The sequence below is a fragment of the Pagrus pagrus genome (genome assembly GCF_965226575.1).
Source record: "Pagrus pagrus genome assembly, chromosome: 21".
NCBI classification, from domain to species: domain Eukaryota; kingdom Metazoa; phylum Chordata; class Actinopteri; order Spariformes; family Sparidae; genus Pagrus; species Pagrus pagrus.
Window position 1 is genome coordinate 26,242,548 of NC_140208.1, and position 16,711 is coordinate 26,259,258.

The 16,711-nt window shown below is 40.1% G+C and overlaps 1 protein-coding gene across 13 annotated transcripts in view; it reads right to left on the bottom strand.

Moving 5' to 3' along the window:
- ryr2a (ryanodine receptor 2a (cardiac)) overlaps nt 1–16,711 on the bottom strand; it is a 333,069-nt gene that overhangs the window by 132,518 nt on the left and 183,840 nt on the right. For 11 of the 13 annotated variants that reach the window (XM_084342544.1, XM_084342552.1, XM_084342554.1 and 8 more), the window contains 16 exons: nt 16,412–16,585; nt 16,005–16,150; nt 15,751–15,865; nt 15,212–15,372; nt 14,909–15,068; nt 13,516–13,602; nt 12,862–12,993; nt 12,545–12,639; nt 12,265–12,440; nt 4,885–5,549; nt 2,536–2,736; nt 2,164–2,269; nt 1,941–2,084; nt 1,497–1,624; nt 418–563; nt 28–142 (listed from right to left, as the gene is read on the bottom strand). In XM_084342544.1, the coding sequence (XP_084198670.1) occupies nt 28–142; nt 418–563; nt 1,497–1,624; nt 1,941–2,084; nt 2,164–2,269; nt 2,536–2,736; nt 4,885–5,549; nt 12,265–12,440; nt 12,545–12,639; nt 12,862–12,993; nt 13,516–13,602; nt 14,909–15,068; nt 15,212–15,372; nt 15,751–15,865; nt 16,005–16,150; nt 16,412–16,585 (2,751 nt within the window). The remainder of the gene's footprint in view (nt 1–27; nt 143–417; nt 564–1,496; nt 1,625–1,940; nt 2,085–2,163; nt 2,270–2,535; nt 2,737–4,884; nt 5,550–12,264; nt 12,441–12,544; nt 12,640–12,861; nt 12,994–13,515; nt 13,603–14,908; nt 15,069–15,211; nt 15,373–15,750; nt 15,866–16,004; nt 16,151–16,411; nt 16,586–16,711) is intronic. The other 2 variants (XM_084342553.1, XM_084342549.1) reach the window with 1 other exon arrangement.

The following is a 16,711-nucleotide window of genomic DNA, read 5'->3' on the forward strand; positions in this document are numbered from 1 at the left end:
CGTTTACTGGCTCTGCATACTTCATACCTTGGAGTCTCCTCCACTGAGCACGTTGACCATGACCTCCATGACCGTCTCATGCATCCCCAGAGCTCTCATCAAGTTAGGGTGCTGGTAGAAGACCTTGTTGTTCATTATATCACTGCAGAGGATGAGGGACAAGTTAAAAACTACATTGCAGTTTACTGGTTCTTAGAAAGGAGAAGTACATACAATGTGTATAATATACAGTACATACAGTATGTAAGGAATATTCCTGAACATATTTATTACATTTTGCAATTATTGTTTTAGATCAAGTCAATTTCAGATTGGTCAGTACAGACGTCTATCCATTTGCCCAGTGCCCTAACAAATCAACAACAAGACAGAGAACAAAGACAACCAAGGGAGCTTGACAGAAGAGTGTGTTCTCACCCCAGCCCTCGGATCATTAGTTTCTCCTCCTCTCGTCCCATACGGACACTCAGCAGAGATCTGATCTGACCCAGAGCAGCTAACAGGTTGATGGTGTCCTCGATCGATACTGAGTTTATAGTGTAAGTCTTAGGAAGAGCACGCACCTGGACAGACAGAGACAGGTTCATAATGCTGAAAACGTATTACTAAGGTCCAAAACTTCTTTAACTGTTAGAGAGTTTCACATTAATGTGAAACTGATCAACACACCGAGTAGTCTGAGAGACAGTGTAACAGAGAAAATCATAGTCAAGGAGAATTCAGTAATCATTTATATTGAATTATATAGAATTCAAAATTTAGGAATAAATAATACAACATAAAATTAAAAACTAGGGGCGCCCCTAAGCTCAGTTGGTAGAGCAGGTGTCCCATGTACAGAGGCTTTGTCCTTGCTGCGGTGGCTTGAGTGCGACCTCTGGCCCTTTGCTCTCTCTCATCCCATTTCCTGTCACCTGTCCTATCACTAAAGCCATAAAGGCAGAATCAAAATAATTACAAACTAATTATTTCAGTTTGAGTCCGGTGGATGAATTTAGGCCTCACAGCCTGAGGCCCCTGTAGTCTGCTGGTACAGCAGCAGATAATTCTGTATCTCCTGGCAGCAGCGGAGTCTGGCTAGGGTAGGGGTTCATTAATGTCTTGAATTGCAATCTTATTAAATTTACATAATTGGACTTTCTTGTGAAGTAAACTGTATTTCGAAACTAAATAATTATTATGATAAATATTGCATAGTACTGTACCAGTTTTCAGAGCAAATAGCAATTGGCAAACAGATATCGAGGATTCTGTATACTTGCATTTTTTACATCAAATAACTAATGTACGAACTGTTGGAGGCTCCTATGAACATCCTTGAGGCTGTATATAAGCCACAGATGAGCTAAGGCTGCTTCTACAGTATTTAGCATTAAGCACACCATAACACTTTGGCCACTGAGGTGCCCCACATCTGTTATATTCTATTGTGAAAGTCTAAACAGGCTCTTTGATGGTATGGTATCTCTATTAAAAAGAAACACACATAAACCAACCTGTCCTCCAATGCCATCATACTGGCGATGCAGCAGGACAAACATGGCTCTGACCAGCTCTGGATCATCAATAACTGACTCCTGTGCCCAGCGAACCATCGTATCAGAAATCAACTGCTGTAACGTACCTGCAGAGACAGAAAGAGGGAGAGGGACAGAGAGAGAGAGTTAGGGGGTGTTGGAAATTGTGTGTCCAGAATCAGAAAACCTTATTTCTCCTCCAATTCTAATTTGTTGTATATTTTTCACTTCACTGCAACTGGCCCCCCAAAATAGCACAATCTAATGATGTTTCTAACCTCTCTCCTTTATTTTGACCATGGTTCAGGTCACGAAACATCAGAATTTTTCAACTGGCCACCATCAGCCCAACAACTGGCAATATCAGATATTGTCTCTGGACAGGTGGCCTGTCTGTGAATTAACTGGTTGTATAGGACTTACTGGGTTGCCTGTCTTTTTTCTCCTTTGGTAGGTTGGCCATCTTCTTCTTCAGGTAAGCCACTTTCTCCACCAATGACATGAGTCGACCTCGGATGGTAAAGTCACTGTCACCATCTATGCCTCTTTCCTCATCCAACTCTATACCTGGCAGGATGGAGAAATCAGTACACCACGCATACTATATGTGGAATATTAGTGAAGGTGAAGCTGAATGGTACTTTACCACAGTGTCTCATCAGGTCCTCATGGAAGTCAAGCAGCTGTTCTCGAATGTAATCAGGACAGGGACACTCCTGCTTCTCATCCTTAAAGTTCAGCAGCATGTTGATCTGTAGAAACACATGTGGGTGTGACTGTAATGAGTCCTGTTCATTATATACTTCTACAGCAACCATTTGGATTACATCACAGAAATCCAACATGTGGCCATAGTTTTATGATTGGGATGACAGTACAGAATAGAAGAGTGTATGATTACAGTTTTTCTACACTACACTGTTATTCTGCAGTCTGCTCTACTCCTAGTAGTACAACCTCTTTTTTTTACTGCTCTGTCCTCCAGCCTAGCCTCTTTCTTCTTCAGTGGTCTTCCTACCTGTTCCTGTGGAGGGGATCTGAACTCTTTGGTCTTCTTGGCGGTGAGGGCTGCAGACATGTTGAGTGCCAGCATCACCTCATTGTAGCGGAACCGCTGGTTGTCTTGGAGACAGGCCACAAAGTCATCGGAGAAGGCCACCACTGCCTCGATACGATGACGCACCTGGCAGTCACACAGGTACTGCAGCACATGGCACATCTACACAGACACACACACACAAAGATAATACACATACAATCAGACATAATGTTGCGTCAAGGAGATATTATGATAAACAAATGGCATAAATAAGAAAAAGAGTGTGATAAGGTTTTACTACACAGTGCATCCTTCTCTCATGAAGCTTTTGTGTCACTGTCAGTGCAATGTCCTTGCAGATTCAAATTTACTGCTTAGGAATTGTTAAAACCTTAAGGCAAAGAAAACCAAAAATGTGAATCTGTAACTATACACTTGCGGCTATTCCAATAGTTGCGGCTATTTTCTCTCTTTAATGCATCATCCTTATCTTCTAGTTCTGATTGTGGATTTTAAAACATCTGGGCAGTCTTTCATTATACCAACAATAACATGTGTTCTACGTTCTAAAAAATGTGTTCTACTTTTACATCTAGCTGATTTTTCACCATAAAACTTCCAACATATTTATGTGACGATAATAAAAGACATTTGTGAGCAGTGTTAATTTCAGCCTAAAATTGATTGAATTGATGAGAGGTTCTTTTAAAATTAGAAGTGATATGGCAGAGAAATATATTAACAATAACAATAACGATGTGCGCATCCACACAAATGTACGATGAAGTTCTGTAAACCATAGCAACAAGCACGTGCTGCACCTCCAGCTGTGTTGTAAGCTCAGGGTGATGGATATTGATGACCTGCTTCTGCTGTGCATTGTGCAGACAGACAAACAAACGAAAAAACACAGCAGCAAAAAAACCAAAGGAAAATGGTTTTATGGAATTCTTCAAAGATTAGAGCAGTTTGGAGAATCCAACACTGTTACAGGAGTTTTCTTCTCTTTTTTTGGCCTTTATACGGTTTTATTGACAGTACAGCTTGAGAGTTGACAGGAAACAGGATGAGAGAGAGGGTTAGTGACACGCAGCAAAGGGCCCCAGGCCGTGTCTTGAACTCAGGGCCGCTGCAGCAAGGACAAAGCCTCTGTACATGGGACACCCACTCTACCAACTGAGCTAATCGGTGCCCCAAGTTATTTTTCTTTTGAAGACACATTTTATTCATTATTATGTATGAGTCAACATCAATTATCCTGGTGATTATTAAAGATGATAAAAGACAAAACGAACTTCAAAGACCCCATCAGACCCCACAACGATTTTTTGTGTTTTTTATGTTAGTTTGCAGCTTAATATACCTTATATGAGTGTTAAATTAGTTAGAAACTAATACTATATGCACTCCAGCATCATTATTTTGTAGAAAATGTCCCCAAAATCAAGCTAATTGATGGTCCTGTAAATTCAGACAGAAGCACAACAAATCAACATCTATCATTCAACAATTCACTCTAAAAGTGATGTCAGTTATATAATGTACCACTATTTTATACTTGCTGTAAGACCTCTGCCATCCACTTCAATTGGAATCCTTTTTAAAACAATATATTTATAGTAATTGTTATAGTTATTGTTCTTGGTATGGACGGCCCTTTAGGAAGCACATATAATGTTTACCAGCTTGTCTGCAGCTAAATTAACTTACCTCTCTCTGCTGCATACATGGTTCAACCTCTGAAATACAAAGCTTGTTTTGTCATTCATCAAGTTGATGAAATGTTTTCATATGACACACACAAAACCAATCTTGGTCCTCTGGTGTTTTGGTACCACATCAGTGTTTTGTACAAACAAACTTTCCATTCTTTTTTCGTTGGACTGAACTCAGTGAAGCTTTGCTGTGCTCTTCACTCTGTATTAGGGGGGGTCATCTAGCACATGAGACTATGAGATTCCTCTTTTGTTTTTGCACTGTTATTTGGTCATGGTAATCGTTGATTTAATTTGCTTCAAATCTTAACGCCCATATTGTCCTGGTGCGTGGATGTTTGAGGATGAACCAGAAGTTGGGTTATTTTTACTGTTATTTAATGTTGTCTGTATGACATACCATTCTACAGTGAGTTTTCCGTTAATTTAGAAAGAGCTTTGTTATCTTTAAATAAGACGGGAAAAAAAAGTTGGACTAAAATGAATTCCACAGTATTGACTGTCATCTAACAAAAGAAAACACTGACAGATATCAATGACACACCACATATACGCCAAATACACCACTGATCTGATACAGTAAAACAAACTAAGAGAGTTTAGTGAGTGTCACCTGGAGTTTTACAGGCTCTGGTAGCTTCATCTGTAGCAGTCCTTCTTTAGGTATGGTCCTCCCTCCATCCTCTCCTCTTCCTTCAGCCTCCAACACCTTCACCACCTCCAGCTCATGTGACACATGTTTGTCCTCCTGCCCTTCTCGTCTCTCAGAGAACACAGATGGTTCAATCAGTCTGAGGATGTTCTTCAGATCTCCATTTTGGAAAACTCCCATGATAAGCATGGTGTAGAACAGCTTGATGAGGGGGACGAAGAGAAACTCAGTGCTGCCTCCTATTGGATCCCGTACATGCATGCTTCCCTCCCGCACAGCCTCTGTTAGCATCTCGATGGTTTTAATTTTCAGTATTTCTAAGGGGAATTCAGGGCTGTACTGGAAACAGTCTCCTGATCCTGAACTGTTGTTTCCGTTATTACGATAGGACGGTCCGCTCCCACAGACAAAACTCGGGGATGAGAAGTGCATTCTGGGTCTCAGGGAAGTGCTGAGGCCAATGCCTGGTAGGCCGTGTTTCTTCTTCTCATCTGGAAACAGGGTGATACTCTTGGTTTCGCCTGTCATGGGAACAATGTACTCATTGTTCATCATGAGGCGAGCCGTGGCATAGCTGCTCAGGTGGATGTCGATGAGGAGGTCATAGTAGCCTGCACGAAGCAAACCTGTGGGTGAGAGACAGACATTAAAAAAGCTGTTAACATTCGACATAAACCCTTAAACATACCATTTACAGTTGAGGTCAGAAATTTACATACACTTATTATCTGGTAGCAATACCTTGAAACATTTAACATTTCAGGTGGCCTTCCACAAGCTTCTCACAAAAAGTTGTCAAAGTTTTTGTCCATTCCTCCTGACAAAATTCATGTTACTGAGTCAGGTGTGGTTTTGTTTGGTTTGAGGTCAGGGCTTTGCGATGGTCAGTATCTCAGAGTACAGCTTTTGCACACCTTAAGACCGACAGGTGCATAGGAGAAGACTGAGAGCCGACAAAATCAGGGGAAAAAAACACCAGCACACTGTCCACTTCACTTACAATCAAGTTTAATGACAACAATGTTTCGGTACTCAGACCTTCATCAGGTTATCTTAAAAGACAGTGGGGGAGGCTGTCTTAAGTAGGATTGTGGACTCGTGTGGACCAAACAGGCCACACCGCAGACAGACATCATTCAAAATCCCATCAAACACACCTGGACCAACACATCTACGCCACTGAATGAAAACCATTTTTTTAAAACATCATAACAGGAAAAATTCATATATCAATCAATGCCTGTATGTTCACAATAGAAATAGTATAACAGTACAAAAGTAGGTTAGAGCTTAATGTCCTTGAACAAAAAGGACAAAATTTGGCAATTCGATAAATTTATGTGTACGTATATATACACACACACATATATATATATATATATATACACACAGTCGTGAAAAAATTAGGACACCTCATTAAATATTCAGTTTTTTATTAAGAAATGTCCACATATTGATGTCTTATCTTGTTTTTATTCATCACTGGAAAAGAAAGTGATTTAATTGCAGGTAAACAACCAAAATTAATCTTGTTTTACAAAAATGCGTATTCTGAGGAAAAAGTTAGGACACCCTACCCCCTAATAGCTGGTGTTACCCCTTTTGGCTGAAATAACTTCAGTGAGACGCTTCTTGTAGCCATCTACCAGTCTCTGACATCGGTCTGAGGAAAGTTTGCCCCACTCCTCAACGCAGAATTCTTTCAGCTGTGAGGTGTTTGAGGGGTTTCTTATATGTACAGCCCGTTTCAAGTCACCCCACAGCACCTCAATGGGATTAAGATCTGGGCTTTGACTCTGCCATTCCAGGACTCTCCATTTCTTAGTTTTCAGCCAGTCCCTGGTGGATTTACTGGTATGCTTTGAGTCATTGTCATGTTGCAGGGTCCAGTTCTGCTTCAGCTTTAATTTTTTTACAGATGGTCTCACATGTTCCTCAAGTACCCTCTGATACACGGTAGAATTCATGGTGGATTCTGTGATGGTGAGCTGGCCAGGTCCTGCTGCAGCAAAGCATCCCCAAACCATGACACTTCCACTTCCATGCTTCACAGTTGGTATGAGGTTCTTTTCCTGGAATGCTGTATTTGGTTTACGTAAAACATCTGTTCTGGTGTCCAAATAATTCAATTTTAGACTCATCTGTCCAAAGAACATTATTCCAGAAGTCCTGCTCTTTGTCTAAGTTCTCTCTGGCAAACTTCAGTCTGGCCTTCATTTTTTTCTTAGAGAGCAACGGTTTCCTCCTTGCACACCTTCCATGAAAGTTAAATTTGTGTAGTCTCTTTCTGATTGTAGAGGCATGCACTTTCACATCAACAGTAGCAAGAGCCTGCTGTAGGTCCCGTGATGACATTTTAGGGATTTTGGTGACTACTTTTAGCATCTTGCGGTCTGCTCTCGGGGTGAACTTGCTTGGACGACCAGACCTGGGCATGTTGGCAGTTGTTTTGAATGTCCTCCACTTGTAGACTATTTCCCGAACAGTGGAATGGCTGATTTCAAATTCTTTTGAGATCGTTTTAAATCCCTTACCAGACTCATAAACTGCTACAATCTTCTTTCTGAAGGCCTCAGACAGCTCGTTTACTCTCACATCAACAGTCAGGAGCACACCAAACTAAATGTCTGAGGTTTAAATAGTGCAAGCCTCCTTCAAAATGAGTAACGATGTTCTAATCATGTGCACCTGATGTGATAGACCTGTGTGTGATTTTAGCCATTTTTAGTGGGAATAAATGTGGGGATGTCCTAATTTATTCCTCACCAGAAATTACATTTTTTTAAAACGACATTTTACAGAATGTTTTGAAAAGTCTTTTCTTCAGTTTTAATTGTTTAGTTATATTACTTGAATCTCTCAGTATTGTTAACATTTTTATTAAATATCCATATATCCTAATATGTAAAAAAAAAAAAAAAAAACACACAGGCTTTCATAGGGTGTCCTAATTTTTTCACGACTGTATATATACACACAAATCTAGGCTACGAAGAAGCTGATTATGACAAACTATAACTTGAGACAACCCCTCACCTGTCCGTGTCCGTCCTCACTCCCAGGGGCGCCGCTAGGGATTTTGGGCCCCATGAAAAATAACTTAATAACTTAATAACTTAGTGTCATTATTTTTTCTGTATTATAATTTCATCATCATTAGGGGCCTCTCTGGGCCCCCCTCAATCATGGGCCCCTAGAATCTGTGTCCTTTACCCCCCCTTTTCGGCGCCCCTGCTCACTCGACCTGTACTTCGTCCCATCATTAGTGTCTCTGTAAATAGCCTTTTTTCTCCCTCATGTCTTTGTCAGATCGTTTCGTTTCCCTCCGTGTTGCTTCGTACGGAAGTGCATTGCATTCACTAGATAAAAAAAAAAAAAAAAAATCTTTTCTCGTAATTATGAGAAAAGATCTCGTAATTATGAGATAGTGAACACTGCGGTCAAGCCAGCTCACAACTAGGAACACTTGGTCAAGCCAGCCCACACGTTGTTTTGCGGTGCGTGCATATACTGTGTGTTTTATTAGTGTGATTACACTAATAGCGAGAAAAGACTTGTTTCAAAGGCTTCCACAACGACCCCAGGACGTAACAAATACTCACGTCAATCTGATGTAGCCTTTCAAAATAAAAGCCCTCTAAAATGTCAAATATTTCTAAGATTTCTCTCTTAATTCAGATGGATATTAGGAGGATACTCCCTGTTTCCACAGACTAATTTCAGTTCGGACTGATAGTGATCCACCTCAGAGCCTCACTCATGTAATATCAGGAAGTTCTGATTTGGACCTTCAAAATTATATTATATAATATATAATATCATATAATATATAATTATAATATATAATATATAATTATATTATATGAGTGAGTCTCTGAGGTGGACCACTATCAGTCTGAATTGAAATTAGTCTATGGAAACAGGGAGTTTCCTTTTAATATCCATCTGAATTTGTAAATATTGACAATATCTGACATTTAAGAGGGCTTTAATTTTGAAATTCCACATCAGAACTTCCTGATATTACATGAGTGAGTCTCTGGGGTGGACCACTACCAGTCTGAATTAAAATTAGTCTGTGGAAATGTTTGTGGAAAACATTGCGTCATTGTGGCATGACATTTAAGAGGGCTTTAATTTTGAAATTCCACATCAGATTGACCTGATTTTTTATGGGTGTCATCCTGAGGTCGAGTACTACCAGTCTGAAGTGGAACGGCCCAGTAATAACAGGTAGTTTTTAAGAAATATGAATCCTAATGTACATATAATACAGTGAAATATGAAAGTTCAGAGGGCTTTTATTCTGAAATGCCACATCAGATTGACCTGATTTTTTCTGGGTGTCATCCTGAGGTTGAGTACTATCAGTCTGAAGTGGAACGGTCGAGTAATAAAAAACTTTAACCTTAATGTAAAGTAAATATGAACGTGTAACAGGCTTTTATTTTGAAAGGCTACATCGTGCACCGCAAAACAACGTGTGGGCTGGCTTGACCAAGTGTTTCTAGTTGTGGGCTGGCTTGACCCACAACCGTGTTTCACTATCTCATAATTACGAGATCTTTTCTCATAATTACGAGATCCTGATCTCATAATTACGAGATCTTTTCTCGTAATTACGAGATCCTGATCTCATAATTACGAGATCTTTTCTCTTAATTATGAGATCCTGATCTCGTAATTACGAGATAAGGGGTCTACTTTTTTTTTATCCAGTGAATGCAATGCGCTTCCGTAGCTTCGTGTCCCATCCTTTGATGTCCCATTCCTGTTTCCGTGCCTTCCCGACCATAGATAAATATATAAAGGCTAGATGTCTCATCCACGTTGCTGGCCAACGGAGTCGAACGTCCGCACAGGTCGGCCATCTTGGTACAGGTAGCTTGCTCACCCATAACATTGTGTTGGTAATGAAATATGTACTTTTTAAATAACCATAACTTGCTCAATTTTCAACTGATTTTCAAACGGTTTGGTTTGTTCTAAACGTCAAAGATGTAGTTATGACACTGAATACTTATGAATAGTTATTTTATGTTCTAAAAAATAGAATAATGTTCTAAAATAGGTAGACTACAATATTTCCCTTTACAAATAGGCTATACATCAAGAAATGCTGCATGTTGAAATCCCCACCCTGTACAGAGATGTAGTTATGACACTGCATACCTATGAATAATTGAGGCCTTGAGATGAATAACCATCAAGTCCATATTTCCAATTTTGAATGAAAATATTTTTACACAAGAAGAGGTTGAAAGTGGATGAGTTTTGAAGAGGATTTGAGGATTTTCACATTTGCTTCCATATTACTATTATTTTTGAAAAAGCTTAATATTTGAAAAACTTGAAAGAGCTTAAAAAGCTGAACATGTTGATAGTTGAACGGTTTCTATAGCTGAACGTATGCTGAAGTAGTAGTAAAATGAAATTTGAAAAATTCCCCATAAGGATGAATGAGAAAACACCTCCCAAACACCTGCAGGTCTAGACAAAAGTGTAATGGTTATGGCCAAAATATGTATACAGTCAGTGACAGGAGACATTGCTGAATCTGTGATGTCTTTTTTATTTCTGTAGAGTGAAAAATGAGGGAGCCAGAGCGAGAGACAAAACCGGTACCGTCTGCTCCACTCCAGAAATTTAGGCTCAAAGTTAACACTGCAGCTTATGGGGGAGTTACTGGAGTGCTTGTCGCTCGAGGGCTTCTACAGCCAAAGGTTTAAGTCCTACATCTGAAATAAGACCATCATCTGAAAGCCAACAAGATTTCCTACATTTCTATGTATACATTGTCTATGTGAAATAAAAGATGTGGGACCTAAATCAAGCTGAAGAGAATTTTTTCTAAAGTTTTTGCAGCTGCTCTCCACTCTAGCGATGATGTCACACACTCTAGCTCACGCAATACACACCCATTATAAACCCAGAAGACGAGCTAAAGATCCTTCAAACTAAAACTGTGATGATTTCCTCAAAGAGAAAAGATGCGATTTCAACATGTTCAAGCATCCAGAATTATAACCCTGTTAATGACGTTTGTAAGAAACCAAACTGTTTGTAAATCCGTCAAGGTTTCAGCGAGATAAGAGTATTAGCTTTTGTGCAGATCACTGATTTTACCTCAGGTTACACAGATCCAGCCAGAAAGCTAACCTGTACCAAGATGGCCGACCTGTGAGGACGTTCTAGACTCTGCCGTAAGACATCTAGCCTTTATATATATATCTATGGTGATGACGTTCTAGACTCCGCCGTAAGACATCTAGCCTTTATATATTATATATATCTATGTTCCCGACCTTATCCGCTTTAGCGTGAGTTAGCCTAGCCTGTGTCCGTCTTGGTCTGTCTTCCTCTGTGTTTGTCGGTGTTTCTCCGTGATGTCCTGTGTTCCCCACGAGCTTCCTCCCCAGTGTCTCTGCCAGTGACTCCTCGTGTCTCCCGTTTGGTATGTTTGTAGTTTTGGTTTCTTTTTTGATTTGTACTTTGTTTTTGTTTGCACTTTGATTTAGTCTTTTGTTGCTACTTTGGTTTTTGTCTTCTGGTCTCATTTTAGTTTTATGTATTCCCCATTGTCTGTAGTTCAGCTTTGCTTATTAAAAGCTCGCCTTTTGTTTCCCCCCTATACTGCCTCCTATGTGTCTGCGCTTGGGTCCTGTCCTAGTCTTACCCCCAAACATAACAAATATTCATCATTTGTCACCACTCTGTGGTCTCCCTCAATGTCCCGCCCACTACACTGTCTGATTAGTTACACATAACAAATAATAGTCCATCAACACTGAATAATCTGAAACTCCAAAGTTACTAAAGTTAGCATATAAATGTAGTGGGGTGGATTTATAAAGTAGCAGAAAACAGAAGAACTCAAGTAAAGTACCTCAAAATGGTACTTAAGTATAGTACATGGGTAAATTGTACCTAGTTAGGTTCCATCCCTGATTATTCTAAATTTTGATACCAAGATTTTCATTTTAATAATTGCATACTACTCTTTGCACAGATGAGCGAGATACCTTCAGGCATTTGGAAATTACTCCCAAGCCTGAACCAGACTGATGTAGGTCCAAGATTTTTTTTCTAAGGCCATGGGTTCACCTCCAATTCCTCTAACTCAAATGATGGCAATTAGCCACAGAAGCTTCAAAAGCTATGATCACCATTTCCTCTGTTTGAGTAACGGTTGTTAAACCCACAATGGCCAGCTGTTTTGAGAAAATGACTGAAAAAGAAAAAAAAAAGAAATTCGCATAGTAATTCCAACCATATCCTTTAAGTACATTTTGAAGGTTATCACTATCGCCTGGCCTCTACTTCATACAATGTAAATGTTACCTGGCATGTACTTATTCTCTATAGCCAGCAGGAGTTGTGACTCGTCTACGTGGGAGCAGAGGGCATGAGCCACTCGATTGTTTCCCAGAGCACAGATTGCGGAGTACAATCTGAGGGTATGGTAGTGAAACTTTAATAGGTCCTTCTGCTCTGACAGCTCCAGGATATCCACCGACCTAGACAACACAGAGAGATACTGCATGAGAAATGAGAGAGTAGGAGGACAAATTGGTGTGTGTGTGTGTGTGTGTGCGCGCGCGCATGTGTATTGGTACTCCACCTGTTCTCCTCAGGTATGTGCAGAGACATGAACTGCAGAGGTTTGTTACACTGGACCAGCCAGCCGTGTCTGTCATTCACTCTGGATGCTGACACCTGAAAAAGAAAAAAAAATTAGGCTGAATTTAAAACAGAAGCTGATCAAACTGTAACACTCTGTACAATCTTTGTATTTCTTTTTATTACAGTCAGCCCTTGCATCCCTACATTTCCAGGACCACAATACATTTCTCTGTTGTCACCCAAAAAAAGCTATAAAAAAGCCCCCAGAAATAGCCAGTTAATGCAAGCCTACTACAAATAGTTAGGAGTTGTTACCTTGAGGAAGTGGTTTGGAACACGACTCCATAAAACAGGAGTGAGAAACTGGACATGTAGCCGTGGAGGACACTGAGGAACTGGATTCTTCCTCTCACTCTTGAACAGACCAGCTGACAGAGGCATCACATTCTGACAGGAGACAGGTTAACAATGACACAACATCACATCAGACAAAGCTGGACAGACCAACAAGGACACTGTGGACATCCCAAACTGACATGACGTAAAAGTATTACCCCAATGTTTTCAAAAATGCTCACTTTGAATTTTGAGTATTTTGCTCAGTGTAGTCAGAGGATTTAAGACAGATCCCCTGCACTCATTCTCTTTGTTAATTTTATTGATTGCAAGCTCCCTCTTCTGGAACAGAGTGTCATCAACAGACATCAGACCAGTAGGATGTCACAAACCCTAAATAGGAAATTGTAATAGGGGGGTTTAAAATCAAGTCTCAACAAACAAATCGGGTAATTAAACTTCTGTCCTCCACTAGAAGGCTGTTATTATGAAGCAGTAACAGGAAATGCAGTGCTCCTCAGCACTGAGGTCAGAATCAACCTCCCATACCTGGTAGGAATTCAGGAAGACAGCAAAAACAACACCACAGTTGTTGTTTTTTTTATGATGAAGCTGTATGTGTGTCACTCTCACCTTAATACGCCCCAGTTCAAACTGGAAGACATTGGGGCTGGTGGCCTTGGCAAAGACTGCTGGGAACAGCTTAGTGCTGGGCTCCACCTGTGGAGAGGACAGAGTGCTTAGCTAGGTACAAAAAACAACCATAATTAGTCACACCTTTTTTGCAGTCAAAAATCAGGTTTAAAAATGTTTAACGAGTGGATGTATATCTATGTACCTCATTAATTGGAGGCTAAATAGAGAGACAGCTCTGGTAACAGTAACTTATAAGCCAAGAACAGACAGGGTTTTGTTTGCAGTGCTAAAATAATGACCATAAAAGTTATCCTTCACATGATCAGATCAGTTTAGACACCAAGTTTTGAACCTATTCAATGTGCTACAGCTGATGAGAGAATTAGCTACCTAGCCTTACACTTTTAGAACACTCTCTCCTTGTTTATGTTTGTTTGGTTACATGTTCAACAAGACAAGTTGTAAATAAAGTGCTTTCATGTTTGGAGAAAAGAAAGACACAGTAGCTAGAAAGCTAATGTGGGTTGTCTGTGTCTCTCTGTCAAGTCTCAGCCTAATGTCAGATTCATAAAGAGTAAATCCACCAATTTTAAACATTAAAGTGTGTTTACAGATGTTGGGGAGTACTATTGCATATGTTGAAAAAATGTAGTATGAAGTCTTCTGTGGCTCCAGAGGAAGCTACATGTAGTTTGATAAATTGCCTCCAGTGATGTCACTCAGTGGTTAAGTTGCATTGTGGGTAATGTAGGCACCAGGTTTTGAAAAGCAGTCCACTGCACTCCTATAACACTGTTGGACTCATTGTGGATTCAACAGCAGGATAAACGATACAGCAGGAACAGAGATACCGCCATTTTTATTCCACATATTCTTCTTCCTTTTTAAACCTGGAGCAATTTATCAGATTATATGCAGCTTCCCCTGAAGCCACAAAAGGCTTTTATACTACTTTTCTCATATATGCAGTAGTACTCCCAAAGACCTGTTAACACACTTTACACAGTATGTGTAATACTTTAATTAAGTTGTCACTATCAGCCAATGATGTCACTGCGTTATGCAAATACAGCTTGAAATGAAATGATTTGATTGGTTACGTGAACTTCTCTGTAGAGAGCAAGCTGCATTCTGACTGGTTATGCAAATGCATGCAGTTTAGTTTCAGTCGGACTTTAAGATGTATTAAAAGATAGTAGAATGTGGTTTTATTTCACTGGTGCTAAACTGCTGACAATATAAAAACAAGGCAGGAAGGAAGGAGGCACTCTTTGATGTAGGAAGTAAAATAAAAGGTGCCACAGATTCTACGCTGACAAGGGAGAAGAAGACAGAGGCAGGAATGGCAGAAAAGGATCTTTCAAAAACCTGTAACATATTTAACATTTACCTGGTAGTATGTGCTGAGCTCTTTCCCATTTGATGTGAAGGTCAGCAGTCCATTTGTTGTGTCGACCAGACAGCCGATCTCTAAACCATTGTTGTTCCTCCCCTGACCAGGACTGCTGCTTTCTCCAGCCCACACCATGTAACAGTTACTGCGCTTTATACTGCAGAACACACAGACAAACCATGTAACTGAAAACACATGATCAAGTCCTTAGCTGGAATGATCCCTGCTCAACATAAAATCATACAAATTTAAGAATAAAAAAGAACCCCAGGATATGGGTTTGTTTGCAAGTTGACTAACCTCTCATGAACTTTGCCCTTTTCGTCTCCCAGGGTGACAGTGACAGTTCGGACATTGTGCAGCTCGAAGCCTGGGTCATGCTGATGGAAGTCAGAGGTTACCCAGCCCACCCAAACACTGCTTGGCTCCTGACCAGGGAAGATCCGCACTGAGTAGTAGTGCTGCACAGAAAGAGGTGCAGACAAGTCAAGTTTAACTGCACTGAGCTTTATCACAGTCAGTTTCTCAAAGGGCTTCACAACACTTGTATTATGAAGTCATAATACAAGTCTTCAGTTATGAAGAAGTCAATAGATGAAAGTCAGAACACTTGAATATTTGTGTCAGGTGCAGTGGATAAACATTCTTTGCTACAAAAACAGAGAACTTAATGACAATTGAAAACAATGGATAAATTCGCTGTATAATAAAAAAAATAAAAATAAAATTCATTCACTTCAAAACCATTTTGTGCTCTCTTGAGGGAGCTACTTGTCATCAGAATAATGTATTTTGCAAGTGAGTGTTTTGTTCATTTGATGTTAGATGTGTTGTCTTACAGTCGAGGCTTGTGTGAGGAATTCATATTCCTCTCTGTCATCAGCCATCACCTCCTCTGACAGACGAGCAGATGATGGACAGCTGTTGTCCGGCTTGTTTCTCTTTAACATGAACCTGGTAGAGCAGATGGTTTATAATGGTTAGAAATAGTGACACAATGACAGAAGGGTCGAAGGCACAAGTTGGATATAAATGACAGATTTAATAACAACATAAAAACTTCACCATTCATATGAGGAAATGGAGGGTTTACCGTTGCTTGAGCTTGGAGGGCTTCTCCTGGTTATAATCTTTGTGATTGTTAAATTCGTCTCTCTCAGGTCCATTTGGACCATTGTGTCCATGAGAAGTCTTCATCAGGACCTCAAAGTCTGACACAGTTTCAAAGTCCTCCAGCTCCTATAGAAACAGACAGTGAAGCGTGTTCAATACTTTTTCCCTGTGTCATTCCACTTTATTACACATAACTTAATTTATGGACATATATGTTTTGATTTCTTTGTATGTGTGGATTACTTGGGTTGTTACCGACATCTTGGGACAATTTCATGCCAATAGCCCCATCAGAAATATATTTACTGAGAAAAATGTTGACACGTTCAATACTTATTTTCCCCGCTGTATGTGTTAAGTGCATATTTATGGTTGTGGTACTGTTACCCTCTTTGGTGAGAAGAGGCTCTCAGGTGTAGATCTGGAGAAGGAATCTGAACACTCTATGGGCATGCTCAGTCTGTAGAAGGTGATGTCAGTGTAACTGTTCTGTGAACCAAATGACCTCTGGGTGACCCTTAGGCATGGACACGACTCCACTGTGCCATCTATTCTTGTCACCTGAAAAGGGGGGGAACAAAAAAAACATTAGTTCTGTCTTGACTGTTAGAATCACATCAGCCCCATGTCACTGAAAGCTCTTCCAACAATCTACAGTAAATGCAGTTTCTAACAGGTGCTAGCTAC